This window comes from Rhynchophorus ferrugineus, unplaced genomic scaffold (genome assembly GCF_030347505.1).
Source record: "Rhynchophorus ferrugineus isolate W39M unplaced genomic scaffold, kcgeb_rfMv2 rfM10, whole genome shotgun sequence".
In the NCBI taxonomy this organism is placed as follows: domain Eukaryota; kingdom Metazoa; phylum Arthropoda; class Insecta; order Coleoptera; family Curculionidae; genus Rhynchophorus; species Rhynchophorus ferrugineus.
The window spans coordinates 691,483-708,069 of record NW_027472589.1 but is presented as its reverse complement, the minus strand read 5'-3'; the positions used below and the strand labels follow the sequence as shown (position 1 = coordinate 708,069).

At 37.4% G+C, this 16,587-nt stretch overlaps 1 protein-coding gene across 4 annotated transcripts in view; it reads right to left on the bottom strand.

Moving 5' to 3' along the window:
• Nucleotides 1–16,587, bottom strand: part of Dscam2 (Down syndrome cell adhesion molecule 2) — a 125,333-nt gene that overhangs the window by 12,699 nt on the left and 96,047 nt on the right. For 2 of the 4 annotated variants that reach the window (XM_076416904.1, XM_076416906.1), the window contains exons 10-14: nucleotides 6,890–7,041; nucleotides 2,903–3,048; nucleotides 2,715–2,841; nucleotides 613–808; nucleotides 370–458 (exon numbers count right to left, since the gene is read on the bottom strand). In XM_076416904.1, coding sequence (XP_076273019.1) covers nucleotides 370–458; nucleotides 613–808; nucleotides 2,715–2,841; nucleotides 2,903–3,048; nucleotides 6,890–7,041 — 710 coding nt within the window. Of the gene's footprint in view, nucleotides 1–369; nucleotides 459–612; nucleotides 809–1,072; nucleotides 1,358–2,714; nucleotides 2,842–2,902; nucleotides 3,049–6,889; nucleotides 7,042–16,587 lie in introns of all 4 variants that reach the window. The other 2 variants (XM_076416905.1, XM_076416907.1) reach the window with 1 other exon arrangement.

Genomic DNA, 16,587 nt, shown 5'->3' with positions numbered 1-16,587 from the left:
GCAAAAACGGTACCTTCGGCCTTACTCGTGTCCCTTCGGACCGATTCGGGCCCCGATGACGTCAGCTGTGCCAAAGCGTGGTGCTAGTGGGCGGGGCGTGATGGCGTGAGTGGCCAATTGCGTTTGAGGCTACGTGAGCGAGCGAGAGTGGGGGGTGGGAAGCCACGCCCCCCAGCCGTGTCGCGCTCGTTCAGGTCGCCTGCCAGGTGGTGTGGTGGGGCTAAACAGGCGAGAGTGACGGGAAGAGTGTCGAGGGTTCACGCCTCGCTTCGCGCGTCGAAGGTGAACCCCCACGTGAGACAGGTAGATAATAACAGGTGTAGTGTCATAGGGAGGAGTCACAAGGCTCGGGAGATATATCGACCGTACCTTTGACTTGAAGTTTCGCCGTGAATCGAACCTCGGCAGCCGGGTTGCTGGCGACGCAAGTAAAATCGCCGGAATGTCGAGAGTCTAGGCTAGAACATAGCAGGGTATTTGTGTAGGTCCGATAACGATTGTAGTTTATATAGTGGGCGTGTCGGTCTCCGACCACGCCCCATCAAGAGATGTAGGGCGTGGTCGGAAACGATCTTAGGGAATGAGGCGGTTCGCGAGACCTACACAAATTACCTGGCCACGCTGAGCAAACTGGAGTAGTCGTCCAGGGCGGTGACGTTCACGCCCAGTTCGGGCGTGAGCGGGCGGCCGTCCTTCAACCACGTGACCACGAGGGGCGGGTCTCCAGCACTGACTCCGCACACGGTGCGCGTGCGCATGCCCTCGCTTAGTCCGTCTTGGAAGCTGAACGGTTCTATGATAGGAGGCACTGAGACGAAAAGAAAGACCGATAGAACGCCCTCGAACTTGGTGCGGCTTTAACTACAACAATAACCCGCTCCGCTAACAACCTCCGCGTTCCGTCGAGGACGTTCTACCGCCTAAAAAAGAGAAAAAGAAAGACAGGAAGACAGAAAAAATATATATCTAAGATCCAAGTAACCGAAAAAATAAAGAAAGAGATAAACAAACACTCCAAGGCCGATATGTGTTTTTTTTGGGGGGGGGCAACTCCATTGGGCAGGCAAATTACCATTGACGGCAAGCTGCTGGGTGTGGGCCACTTCCGCGGCGGCGTTGCGCACCACGCATGAGTAATTGCCGTTGTGTTCGGGCGACAGACTCTCGATGACCAAGATACTGGTGAACGGATCGACCTGGGTCACCGACACGGAACTGCCCTGCGTCAACACTCGCCCGTCCTTCGTCCAGGTGATCGTCAGCGGCTGATCGCCTTTGGTCACCGAGCACGTGAGAGATGCCCTGTCTCCGACGTGCATGGCGGTTGCGGCGTAAAACGGGCTAATTTTTGGTGGTACTAAAAGAAAATGTTAGTTAGAACGCGACCACATTGATTAATTCTGACACCAGCTCTTCTAGAGACCATCGATCATCATGTCACGATCAAGATGACTGATTCCTCCACGTACCAGTATAAAACTGTATAAATTCGGATTTTATCGAATAATCATGAGGTAATTTATCTTAGAGTCGTATAATTTTTAGTCAACAAGACAACCATTTTGGTCCGTGATACAGAAATATAAGATAGGTGATACGTGAAAATAGTATAGAACAAATAACTGCCAATACTAAAGAAAATTCTTTTAAGCCAGTACTATTAAAGGAATGGTTCGTTTGTAAAGTGGTTCCGAAAGTAAGCTACAAACTCTTTGACCGATTTAATGCTAGATGATGATAGCGCTGTATTCGTTGATACGGATATTGTGGTTTCTAGCATCATTCATGATATAGTTCGCGCCGCAGAACCTTACGGTTTAGGAATTGATAAAGAAAAAAACGTAAGAGAAAGTCGTGACAACTGACTGATCGCTAGTATAAATATTAACGAGGTCCAGTTGGATCAGACGCAGTACTTGGGATCAATAATACAGGAGAAAAAAGTAGCCTCTGCCTCCGAATAGGCCGAATCGACCACGCGACAGTACCTTTTGGTTCTCTAAGATGGTGCGTGTGGAATGGTTATCTTGTCAATTCCTCTATACGGTTCCGATGTTTGGACTTCGTTACAGTTTGACGTGTTCTTCTCTCTGAGATCATATTAAAAACGAAATAGTTAGTTTAAGATGCTACGATCAGAGCATTGTTGGGGAACAAATTCGGACACGTCTATCTGTCTAATGAAAGATAAACGAATTTCTCATGAACTTCTGTAAAATTCGACCTTTTGGGTGGAGGACACAGCGAGCAGCTTCGAAAAGACATGGATCGAGATAATACGATTTGAGGCCAAAACAGCTGTCGCTAAATGTGGTGGAACCTAGTGAAGAATGTTTGAAATCCTGCGCTACCAACAGCAGCCTATTGGTCGAAATGATGATTATGCAAACGATTAGTTTGTGAATTTGAAATGGGAAATGACCTGACATATGCTAGATTCATCACCATAACTTATGTTTCCAGATCTGCATAATAATAACCTAGAAGAATTTTGGTTCCCACAAGATTAATGCATCTCATATTGCGGTACTATACTTGTTGTGATTTAATACTGTTCGAAGGGAAAATTTCTCTTACTCCAAGAAGAACGCCGATTATACTTTTCCTACATGTAGTCGAAGTCTAATGATAGCACTTCAACAAAACCTCAACAGTTGAATCACGTTTTTATTACGTGTTAGTAATATTTTAGGATAATATTTCATGATAGTTACCAATTACATTGACTTCTCCGCTTCTTCTCGCGCTGTGACCTTGCTTGTTTCGAGCCCAACAGGTGTACACTCCGGAATCTTCCTTCTTTTGGACCGGTTCGATGATCAGAGTACCATCTGGAAGAACCTGTTCATATCCCAGGCGATTAGTGATGGTTTTTTTGTTAAGTTATTGATGTCGACTGTACCTTTTGGCGAAGCCCGTTTGGTAACTCACTACCGCTCCTTTCCCAATGTATTTCTTCTATGGGATATCCGGCGACGGGGCATTTCAGCTTAAGTTGTTCTCCTGCCACCGCTGTCACTTTTGGTATAAGTCTTATGTATGGCATTCCTGTTAATAATAAGGAGACGGTAAAAAAATCTAAGGTGTTTCACAAGGAGCATCATGGAGATAATAATGACAACAATGGTTATCCAGGAAAACAACATATTACTCATTGAGGAACGTGCCATCCACCAATTCGTCATATTTTAGTCTTTTAATATGAGAAACAAGTGAAAAATTTGTATTATTACATAATTTAAATACCTACTTTCATTACCTGTTGCTTATTTATTACATATGAAGAAAATTGATGAAAATTTTAATACATGGTTGGATACTGTGCGGAGATTTAAAAGTTTTCTTGTTGTACAAAGCTTTCTTATTTTATGTGAATAATTGACGTAGAAAAGCTATAACAGTTTGACACTGAACCAGAAATGCTATGGACAAATACATGTTTAATAGAATCCATAATCGGACGAATCAAAAGGTTAAAGATGACAAACGAAATTGTTTTGAGAAATATTTCAATGAATTAAGCCCGAAAGCAGACCAAAACGGAAACTTCGCTGTGGAGGGCAACTCAAAGAAAAAGCTGAATTGTTTGCACAACATTTTATACAATCTACAATATATTCAACATCTTTTTATCAGCCTGAAATAACTACAAAGCTGATTTCTTCAGTGAAAGTTGCCACGTAATTTGATAAAAGCGCTAATCTTAAAATGACTCTTGGAATTGATGCCAATTTACCTGCATTGTTGAAAGAACTGCCATGAAATGCAATTATCATAGTGACATACATCTTGGTCTACCTAAGATTGAAATTCTGGAATGTTTTGAGGTGACACAAAAAATCTTAAAAAAAACTTGACAATTGCCTTATCTCGCTACAATCTACGACTCCCAAATTATTTGAGAAATTGCTACAAAAACAATGTCAGTCCAACAACAGGCCAGTAAAAGCTGTTATTGAAAGTGCGTTTGAAGAAATGCTTTGAAATTACTGCTTTGCAATATTCCTGGACACCTTACAGGGTTTTGACTAGGTAAGGCACTAAGCAAGAAGGGACATTTTCAACATTTAATCGTATTTCGGCTTGTAGAGTAGTACCTTAGGACCCTTCCTTTCCTGTATCTGCTCTAAACTGTTGATATTCCGATACTAAAAGAAACAACTTTGTCTAAAGATGCCACCTTATCAGTTCACACACACACACACACACACATATATATATATATATATATATATATCGGGCGGATTTGATTCCTGCTGGGGCAATTGTAAATATCTTTATAAGCAACAGTGGAACATATGATGAGGAATAACCATCCCAGTCACATCAGTAACCAGGTCGAGTTAGACCGGATGTTTTCTGAGTTAGTATCTAATTTGGTCACTGGCCAGTTGACAGGCTTAATTTCGAGAACCGTGGTTCGAAATCCGCGTTAAGCAATTAAACAGTTGAGTCTATATAAACCTCCGTTGCTAAAAAGGAGACTTTGAAATATATAAACATGAAATATAGGAACAGAAGTAAACTTCACATTCTCACAAGACTAAGATTTAAACCCACAAGGCTGACCCCCCCCCGGCTTCCCTCTCCTTCATTTGGCTCTCATCCTCCTCTTTCCCAATCGCAAATCTAAATAAAAATAATATCAGACTATTCTCCTCACCATATTTCGTTCAATTTTCTCTCAGGCATCGTCGTTACTCTTGCCGTTGTCTTTTTAATAAAAGACTTTATTGCACATAAAACATTATTAGTCGTAAAGGGAGAGACAAAAAAAGACTCGTATTAATATCTGGAGCTGGTATGGCTGAGGGCTTTTCTTCCAAGGCTCATTGTCGACAACGTCACGGATGGATAATTGGCCTCCTGTAATCATTGCGAGGAACGCGCTTCTCCCTCTCGAAAAGAAATCGTAATAAAAAAGAGAAGAACGAACGACAGAGGGGCAATCGGAGGACAGGCAATATTGTTTATTAGAATATACGCCGTTTTAAACGCGAAATGATATCGAACGAATATATTGTATGTTAAAAAATAAAGCAGCCGTAAAAAACGAAATATAAAATGTTTCTCTCTTCGAAGAATATAAAACAAGCGTTGTTGAGGAGAAAAGGACTATAAAATAGACGGAATTTTAACATTGGCAGGGATTGTTAGACGGGTTTCTTTGCACCAGTCAGGCTTTATTGATGAGTAGAAAAGTATTTTCGATGTTAAATTACAACCAAGAACACAGCATGTTGTAATTTTGTAATTATACGTGCTAAGTTATTCACTCTGTCCACTAGAAATGTTTTTTTCTATCCTCCATTTCTCACTGAAGCTATTCAGAACTTCCCTCACAAAGAATGAGGCCTAGTATTTTGTCTATTACAAAAGTATTAACTCTACAATAGTTTTAAAGACTAAAATTTTGATTTTCGTCCTGAATGTTTCATTTATCTGTAATTCCTCTAGTTTTTTTTTGCATTCTTACAAGACTGCAAATATCTTTCCTAATAGTTCTCTCTGAAGTATTTTAATGAGTACCTCTAACTCTGTAACCTTAATGAATGTGCTTTCAATTTTTTGTCTATATAACGTCATTCGAGAGACATTTGGCATATGTTTCTCGCACCCCTAGCAAGTTTCTTAATCTAATATGCACCCCTTTTGCTATTCCCTCCTTATTTATTATAATTTTATTTATGTAACGATTATTTATTTAAATAATTTTCACACACATTGGACTGGAAATTTATCGAAGGAGATAAAATAACTAATTATCGTCCTTCTCATTGATCCTAATTTGACTCGGATATTATGTTGTATATAGGAGATGGAAAATATTTATTATATTACACCAAAAGTTACTGGGAAGATACCAAATGCTGTATGTTCTAGGGCCTTCTTTAGGGGGTTTGCTAAGAGGCTCTGCAATTATTTTGCTTCTGCAATAGTCATTTTTAATCAGAAGAAAATTAACTAAACAAGTATGAGAAAATGGTTGAGAAAGGATAATGGGATAATTATTGTGGTAGGAGGCAGCTCTACAAAAAATGAAAAGCAAGTTATTAAAGAATTAGGAAATATCTAGACAAGTAAACAACAAGAACAATATAGAACCAAATAGAAAGTGAAGAATAGGATGGAAAAAACATGGAAGAATAAAGCGAGTAGTTAAGAAGAAAGAATGTTGAAAATAAGGATAAAAGAAAGAGAAGAAACTGTACAGGGTACATTTTCATAAAAAAATGCAGCAAACAGAACCAAAAAAACAAGAAGATGAACAAGAGATGACGATGACCGCCGAATAATACATCAACAGGACAGAAGAAGCTGAAGAGATGAACATAAAACGGACACTGGATGGAGAATAATCCACTCCAAAGGATATAGAAGGCTTCTTTAAAAGTGGAGATATCCTTCATGGGATTTTAGTCATTAAATAGTGCTTTTAAGATGAAAAAATCCTTAACTGAAATTGTAAATCTGGAAAAACAGCATCTCTTTGGATTCTGTAATGCATCTTGACAAATGAGTTTGCGTCAGACTCAAGAAAATATCTTCTTCTTCTTATAAAATATCTTAATTTCGTTGCTTATCATCGTGATTCAATTAAACCCGAAAACAGAATTTCTCAATTGATTTTTTTCTCGGGGTAGAGCACGCCGAAGGTAGGAAGGGAAACGGAGGAGGAGGACAGCTACAAATTATCACTGTAATTGCCCACAGGGATTGCGTAATTATATCCGAATCCTCGTTAATACGATTTCGACCAGAACCAAAACCACCTTCGGTTGTTTCCGAAGGGCAGGCCTGTCTGGGGCGGTAATTCGATTTGTCTTCTATAACGTTTAACACTTAATGTAAATACGCGCGATATACGAGGGGGACGGGGAAGAATTACCGTAGACGTTGAGTCTAGCGGAATGAGAGCTTTTGCCGGCTCGGTTCTCTGCCGTGCAGGTGTACTCTCCGCCGTCTTCTACCATCACGTGGCTGATGTTCACGTGGCTGATGACGTCGCCGTGAACAGTCACATATTGACCGATGACAAACCTGAAAAACCAAAGATTTATCAAGTTCTGATATCGATAAGAGCAAGAAATACGGTAGATTCTCGTTAGTGTGAACTAATTCGAACCTGGTGTAGTTCATAGTATCGAAGTGTTTACATTAACGAACCTGCTTTTTTATTACTCTTAGTAGTTCCACAATCAACTCAGTGGGCAATAAGTATTTTTTATGTTTATATTATATATACATGGCATGTAGAACATCACTTAATTAAGTGATTTCCGGTACAAAATACTATTTTATTTAATTAGTCATATTTTAAAGCTTATTCTAAAGTCTGTATATCACTACATAGTATAAAACAAAGTCGCCTTTTCTGTCCCTATATCCCTACGTGCGCTTAAATCTTTAAAACTACGCAACGGATTTTGATGCGGTTTTTTTTCAATAGATAGAGTGATTCAAGAGGAAGGTTTATATGTATAATACATGCATAATATACTAAGACAACATTGCTAATTTTAGAGTTTTCTAACGTGATGTCGTAAATTAACCTATTTTTTTAGGCTTATTTAGCAATTAGCAAAAACGCTGCCTAACCCTACGAGTTAGATCAAATTAATGTACTACAGTATTGTATACACCATAAAAAGGTCTACAAAAATTTAAAAATGGCTTATTTACGAAGCTATTTTAAGCAATACGGCATTAATCCTTATCGAATTAAGTACCTTAAATACAGTGTGCAATTAATATAGATCAATATGGTTCCTTACAGCATGTAAATTAAACAAATATTTTCGGAGATATTACAAATTTAAAATTTGCGTTTAAAAATGTGTAATGTAATAAAAATTGTATGAATTTAGATATTCCAAAGATAGCAGGAAATCTTCATAGTAAGTATAGGGGAAGAGGAATTGTTTTACTCCAAATTTAATGCGTGCAGGCTAAGGGCAGTAATGAATGAACCAAAAATACTGGATCGATTTTAATCATGTTTTCATTGAGTGACATAGGCATATATATTTTATGCCCGTGCAAAGTCGGAGCGGGCCGCTATATTTTTATATAAAACGTTCATATTTTTTCTGTAGTGTATTTAATTTAGTATCAGCATTGCACCCGTGCGAAGCCGGGGCGGGTCGCTAGTGTCCAATAATCAGATCGGAAGGTGTTAGACGTTTTAGCCTACGCATCCCAGCGAGTACATTGGGAGGCACTGACACTCTTTCGAAGTACTTCAAACAAACACGTTGAATTACACTCGTTATTAGTTCTAGAGGAATATCACGTTGAATAAATTAATTTGAAACACAGTCCGGAGCATTGAAAATGGAACGCAACACTTTATTTTGGAACCGTTGTGTGATGGATATATTAGACTTGCTAGCGGTTCCCTATAGTTGGATTCCATATGACTAAATAGGCTTGAGTATAGACTCATACAGCAACACCTTGTTATCTAATGATAACTTAGATTTGCGCCCGACAAGCCAATACATTTGGTAGAGTTTAATTCCAAGTTGTTTCCGTTTGACGAGTATGTGTCTTTTCCAGGTTAGGCGTCGATCTAAGCGCATACCCAGATATTTATGCTTGCGAGAGTTGATAATTATTGATATAGATTGGTGGACATGTTCTTCTACGCAGCATAAAAGTTATGTGACTGTATTTTGTTTCTTTGGCTTTTATATGCCATGTTTTCAGCCACATTTGTATTTGATATATGTGTGTTGAAATATTGTTGTTTAATTGATGCTATAGCTGGATGATTTAAATAATAAACATTTTAAGAGAAACGTCAAAAAATCAATTATGTTTCTCACATAAAGATTACTAGAACTTGTTTTGATAACATTTTAAATACAAGATCAGAAATAGATTTGATATATAATATTGATTAAAGTAATATAGGACTGTATATTAAAGTATATGTAAACTCCCTCAAGAACTAACACTCTCTAAACTTTTTTAAATGGAATTTAATAAAATTTGATTTCCATAATAAGATTATTATATATTTCAGGATGAAGTTTTCATATACGTTGGATTTTTCTTGGGCCGTAAAGTGATATAATTAGGTTTTTGTCATTTCCCCGTAACGCAAAATTAACATGGACAGATTTGGAGCTATTAAGCTGTATTTTTCAATCTCTAGTATATTTGTATATCTAGTTGTCTGCTACTTGTACTTTTCCTACAGCTTTAGGCAGAGATATATCTTTTGCTATGATAACTATGTCGTCAGCAAATATTTCAAGTACTTTTTCTTTTATTGTTGGGATATCAGCAGTATAGAGCTGGTATAGACCAAGACATTACCCTGTGGAACTCCAGCCGAAATAGGTTTAAGTGTTGAGAATGCCCCTTCATGTCAGTCTCTAAATTTTGTTTAGAAAATATATGATTCCAGCAGTCGATAGTAATTCGGCGGTAGCAATTGGCTGATTTTGTAGATTTATCTCAAATGTTATACCCGGTTGAATCTTGTGAGGCATCCAGGAATATTGCAGAACAGTATTTCTTTTCTTCGAATGCCTTTTCAACAACCGCTGTGACTCTGTGTTCCTGGTCGATTGTCAAGTAGTGATTTCGAAATCCAAACTGGAAATCTGATATTTCTATAAATGGTTTTAACAACACTTTCTCAAATAATTTTAATATCGCAAATAGCAGCGAAATAGTCCCGCAAGATATGACTTGTTCTGCCGGTTTGTCAGTTTTTTAAGCAAAATTATTCGAGCAATCTTAAGACAGTCCATGTCAATATGATTTCTGGTTTTCGTGGCAGCGTCGAGCCCAGGTGAATGAATGAGAATGAATGAATGATGTGAAGAAATGAGTTTTATATCTAGATGGGACTGACAAAGAGGGTTTATTATATCTGTACATTTGGAATACGTTGGCTAAATGTTCTGCGAATAATTCAGCTTTTTGATCGTTGCCTCGAACCCATTCATTTCAATCATTTTTAATAGGCCATGGACAATGAAGCATTGAATTTATAAAAGAACATCGAGAACAAGACAAGGAGTAGTTCGAAGAAGACACAATGCAACAGAAAATCCATATTTCGCAATAGACAATAGCATCCAAGCCCCGGTATTCGAACCTAGGGACTCGTTAAATGAGTACATTAAATCCGATGGCCCGTAACAAGTCGCCAGTTTCGCTATTCCGTCGAGCCAAAGAAACTTCCAACATCTCGATACCTCCCACTCCTCCTCCTCCTCCTCGCCCCACCCCCTCCCCCCTTCCGACCGAGAAAAAAGCCCTCGGTTCGGGGACCCCGATGAAAATCGAAATAAATTTGACGAAAATCGTAATTATTTCCACTCTTTCTGGGCCGTCGATTTTAACGAGCCCTATTTGGCGAACTCCTCCCAATTGCCTTTATTAGGGAGTTAAGGCGCCCGGGCCAGATGGTAAGGAAACCAATTGCTGCCTATACAGTGTGCATTAAAGGAATGGGAATAAATAACTAACGGGAGGCAGCGCCGCGCGGCCGTGAATCGAGTTTCGGAGAATTCTTATTCACATTTCGTTAAATTATGAAAATTTTATTCCATTTCGTTAAATTTTATTCGAAAAGTTTATATTACATAAACATTTGAGCGCTATCGTTTATAGTGTTGCGAACTATGAATTTGGATATAGTTCCTGATACGCGTGATTATTCCAGGTAAAGATTTCCGAGTGTATAGGATGTACTTAGAAAGAATTATAAGTAGCTCAAAATCTTAACTCTTAACATATATGTATTTTAGATTGAAAGAAAAGAAAAATCATTTTAAATTGTTTAAGTATGTATATTTTAAGATTAGACTGTAACCCACTCTTTTTTCGAAGATATACTTTTCGTTGAATAACATTAAAACTAAATGTTGCATAAAAAGTATTGAGCTACTATTCGATAGAACGTAAAATTCTTTATAATCACTGAAATACTCATTAACATGAAATTATTTGAAAGGAAATGACAACAAAATATGCTAAAGTGGCAGAAAATCCCAAATTTTCACGACTATATATATACATGGAAAAAGTGGCATTTTTTATCTTCCAGACAGTCAAATTACTGAGTGTTAAATTACAATGGAGTTTATATTTTTGAAGACATGTGTCATAAACAGAAATCCACTCATTTTTTGAAAATATATTTTTCATTATATAACTTAAAAACTAAAGATTATATAAAAATTGTTATACTACCATTCGATTAAGCTTAACATTTTCTATATTGCGTAGAATTTTTATTAACCTGCGATTATTTAACGGGAAATGACAATAAAAAATATTAAAATGGCAAAAAATCGTAATTTTCACGACTATATACATGGAAAAAATGCCATTTTTTTTTATTTCCCACATAGAGATAAAAGCTTCAAATTATAGGTATTTTAGGACTTAAGAATCGAAAATTCATGTTAAAATACAGCAGATATAATAATTTTGAAGATATGTCATAAACAGACATCCACTCATTTTTTAAAAATACATATTTTGTTTATAACCTAAAATTTACATAAAAATGATTATATTACCATTCGAATCGGAGTAAAATTCTCTATATTTCACAGAATTTTCATTAACCTGCGATTATTTGATGAAAAATGACAACAAAAAATGTTAAAATGGCAAAAAATCGAAAAATTTTTCGACTATATGGAAAAATATAAGTCAGTGAAAGATAAAATTCCCAAAATATATGTATCTTGAGATATAAGAAACGAAAAAAAGAGTTAACTGCATTGGAAATTATATTACTACTTATAAAATGGAACATAATTGGAAATATATCTTCGATGACTTTCCATAGATTAAGTGGTCTGGAATAGAGATAACAGAGTTAGGTATACACAAGTTTTCGACCATTTAAAACCAGGATCTGGTCTAGAACTAAGAATATCTTTCGTCGCAAATATAAGGATTCACGGACAATATTTTGTTTAAACTTAACTTACACCAAACTTATCAGATTGTCTACAAAATACGTCTTAAAACTTCCGGACACCTCTATCCATTCTTCTTTTTCGTAACCACCCCCATAATTATCGTCCCATTCACTCCTCCCTCCCCCCTGTCCGATTACGAAGTTGAATTCGTATCAACCAAAGGAGCCACGGAAAATTAAGCCAATCGACTGTACTTTTTTCACAATGGTCTCAGCCCCGCAGCCACAGCAATTCCCCCCATCCCCCCTCCTCGTTCTCCCGATTCGCCTCCCGGCCTCCGACCCACATCGGCCGCCTATAACCGGCAGATCGAAGCGTTGCAAATGAGGGAGAAAATGGAAAAGGCTTTTCCGCACCCGCGATTGCATTGACGTCACCGATTGTGACGTAATTAAAATATGCAGTGAGGGACGGGTGGAGTGTTGGGGACGTCGGGCAGGATGAAAGAGAGGGAGAGAGAGGGTAACTCAACGTACCTCCACTCTCGTTCGATAATTTTGGAGATTATTAATTTATGTTTATGAAATGCAGATCAAAACAGCAACCTTGTTGTTCTGTCGTTCCTGAATTATTTAGATTAACCCGCGTTGATTCCTCTTAGGTACTTATTGGGTGCGTTAATAATTTGTGATCTTACTCAGAACTGGACCATCTTATTGGCTGAAAATCTTAAAAAATAATTAGAAATTTAATGGAAACATATCTGGACTATATGATGGACGCAATAAAATCTCTCGTTTAAATGAAACAGGACGGATGGATGTCGTAGTATCACTGTATTATCAATTATATTATTCTTACCTAATGCATAACTAATACGAATTTTGTTGATTTCAACTATTTTTAGGAACTCATGAAATCAACCTCATCGAACAAATTGAACTAGATTGAATTATTGATAGAAATATCTGAACTGAGCTGTAAATTATAATGAATTACAGATTCAGGAATTCCATATGAAACGTAGCGATTATAGCAATTAATAGAGAAGTAGAAAAATAAGTTAACAGATATAATGACTATCTTTATCTTTTTTGTTATGTTTTCTTTTAAAATTCAGTAAATATTATTCCTTGTTGTTTTTTTTACATTTCTACTGCTTTACATTATCTATAGACGTGACAAAATAACTATCAAAGGCCTGTAATGTATCTACCATATACCATCAATACAACATAGGTTAGTAGATCTTTTTATGTAAAGTAAATTGGTTTATTTCGAGTATATATACTTGAAAAAATCTATTCTTACTGATTGTTTTGTACCCGGGCTTTGGCGGATATTAGATATAATACGAGGGTCACTATTTACATTTCGGAAATTGGCAACACTGTTGTCATGCGAGTCCATCTGACGGTTCCATCGTAAAGTTTGACATTTTTGACGACATATCTACTCAGAACATTTTGTCGCACGGACGCTATTTGTTTATTTTATATTTAGTTGAATGTTTCGTCTCGGCAAAAAATGGAACTGAATCGTGAATATTTTCGTGCGACGATTTTTTACGATTTTCGACGTGGATTATCACAACAAGAGTGCATCAGTCTACTTAATTTGACCTTTGGCGATGAAGCTCCATCAAAAACCACCGGGTATTGCTAGTTTAGTGAATTCAATCGTGGTCGTAGTTCGCTGTCCGACGAGTTTAATGAATCTCCAATGGTCGTCCAAAATCGGTGCCAGAAAACATCGATGCTGTGTGCGAAATGATTATATTCACGATTCTGTTCCATTTTTTGCCGAGACGAGTACGTATATCGTCAAAAATATCAAATTAATCTAATATCATTAGATCATCATTAGTTCCATCAGCATATATGCGATTTTACGTGAACACTTGTGCGAAAGTTATATTCGCGTTGGATCCCACACAATTTAACAAACGCTCAAAAAAGGCTCGTGTCGATTGGTTCTTAAGTGTGAAGAAATGCTTAAGAAATTCAATTGCTGTGCTTCGAAAGACGTTTATAAAACCGTGACACGAATCATGGATATATTCGTATGAGCCCAAAAGTAAGCGGCAGTAAAAGATTTTCGCGCACGAAGCACTTCAAAGAAAATGGTGGCCTGTTTCTTCGGGAAAACTGGTCATATTGCAACAGTGCCTCTAGAGGATCGTAGAACAGTAAATTCTTATCGGTACACAACCATTTGGTTGCCGGAAGTCTTCGGTGAAATAAGGAAAACAAACAAGAGACGCCGGATTGTTCTTCATCATGACAATGCGAGCTCTCACACATCGGCTCAAACAAGAGACTATTTGAGCATTCAAAACATCGAATTGACGGGTCGTCCGCCGTACAGCCCTGATTTGGCATCCAATGACTTATTTTTGTTTCCTTCCCTGAAGAATAAACTGCGTTATCAACGATTTTCATCGCCCGAAGTAGCTATTGAAGCGTTCAAAAATCATGTCTTGAAGATACCTCATTCAGAATGAAATAAATGCTTTGAAAATTGGTTTAAGCGTATGCAACAGTGTATCGATCATCGTGGCGAGTAATTTGAAAAACAATAAAAATATATATTCACAGCTTAACTATTTGTTTTATTTTCCTGTGTGTTTGAATAGTTTTCTATGGAGTGTTGTCCCATTCTTGTGAAATATCCGCCAATTACACTCTACGATGTTGAAAATGGATCTATTCCAGTCTATCTGCTCTAAAACACTCCTGAATTTTTCAATTATATTATCGCCTGGTGATTGTGCTGACCAGGGAATACGTTTGATGATATTCTGATGCTTTTCAAATCAAGACTGAACATTTTCGGCTGTGTGTATGAACGCGAAAATATGAACAAATCGAGATGCAGAAAAGGATTTCTTGAACCAACCTTCTCAGACAACACCAAGAATCACCACAAACGAGAGAGGAGCTTCAGGAATAGATTCATCCACAAGGTTGACTATATGTGTGAATCAGAATCAACAAATATATAATAGAATATGGAAAGAAACAGTAAGAACAATATTGAATTAAGAACAGAAACAAGCATCAGTTAATAAACAGCCAAAATAAAGAATCAGTCAACAACAAATAAAGAAGACGGACGATTTTCCTCAGAGAACAACTCCCAAAGGTACATCAAACAGGACGGCAGGAACAGGTAGCTTTGTATAATAAGCAGTTGGGTTCGAGTACGAAATCGTTCGAGGACATAGGATTTAATAAGTAATTTTTAACTCATGTCCATCATACGTAGCGATTTTTTACATTATATATTTGTTATATTATTCGTTTAAATGAATAAGCTCGTCTTTACGCATTAATTTACGAAAATAAGAGGAAGTATTCCCTCGTTAACACTCAGCAGTGGTGGAAAAATAATTACGATCATCGACTTCTTACAATTCTTCTTGTTTTCCTTCTTCTCGCACCACGTATCGATATTTACCTCGCGAAGTATCCCGTAAATTTTCAATTCCTTAATATTCGATTCTCCGAAGGTGGATAGTAAAAATCTGTTACAGTAAAGACGATGAAGTCGCGATCGGCAAACAGGGAATAGATTCGCACGCTTCCGGAGTCATTTTCATTTTGAATATCGCCATTATATCGACCGAACTACACTTTGCAGATCGAGACGTGAATACAAAGCGGGCTCGGTAAATATTTTCCGACTTTATTATTAGGGAATGTCGCTATTAGTTGGGATGATGTACAAGAAAGAATGTGACGCGAAATAAATTACGAACATCTATATGTATTTATCGTTTTTTTTTTTACAGCAACTTCAAAGGTTGACAACGCCAGTGGATTGGTACCATGCGGTTCTCGGTTATAAAAGACCACCACGACTACGTCTCGCTCTTTTCTTTTCTCTATCCCCTTGTAACAGTACCACTTCTACAGCGCTATCGTACTTCCTTTACCTAACCTAATATCCTGTCCATTTTCCCGTCGATCACATGTATCAGCATTTTTTAGTTCTCATACAAATTCCTTCCACACATTCCGACTGACCGACCAGACGAACATTCCTACAAAAGGTTTCAAAAGTTGGGAAGATGAGTGCAATTAGAGAAGTTGAAGAACATCAGTAAAATGCTGCTTAAAATGTATGAAAGGAGTACTGCATCGAATAATAACGGGTAAAAAAAACCGGCCTTATTTCGAATATATCAAATGAACAAAAATCCTGGTTATCACTTGATGATACCGACCTATAGGCCGAATCGTTTTGGTCGCAAGATCATGCTCTATGTTTGGTGGAACCAGGCTGGTGTCGTATATTATGAACTATTAAGCCTTGGAGAAACAATTGATACTGATGATCGCAAATACGTCAACAGTATACTCAAAATCATGACAACGCACAGCAACGTAAGTGTTGCGTCTTTGGATCCTAAAAGGTACCACGGATAGCGTTAGCAGTTCCTGCGAGAGCGCGGCTTCTGTCGATCAATAGCACAACTCGCATGAAGGGAATAGTCTTCGGGGGAATAGTGCAATTGAAAGGAAATTATTTCTTGTCAAAAAATCCTCAGTAGAGATAAGCCTTTTATTTTTTTCTTGTACGTGAACTGATAACACCGTTTGTTCGCAGGGTTTCATGCTATTTCATGTTAGGACTAGATGAATTTCTAGTCGATATTAAGACTAGATATTAAATTAATTATTATGAG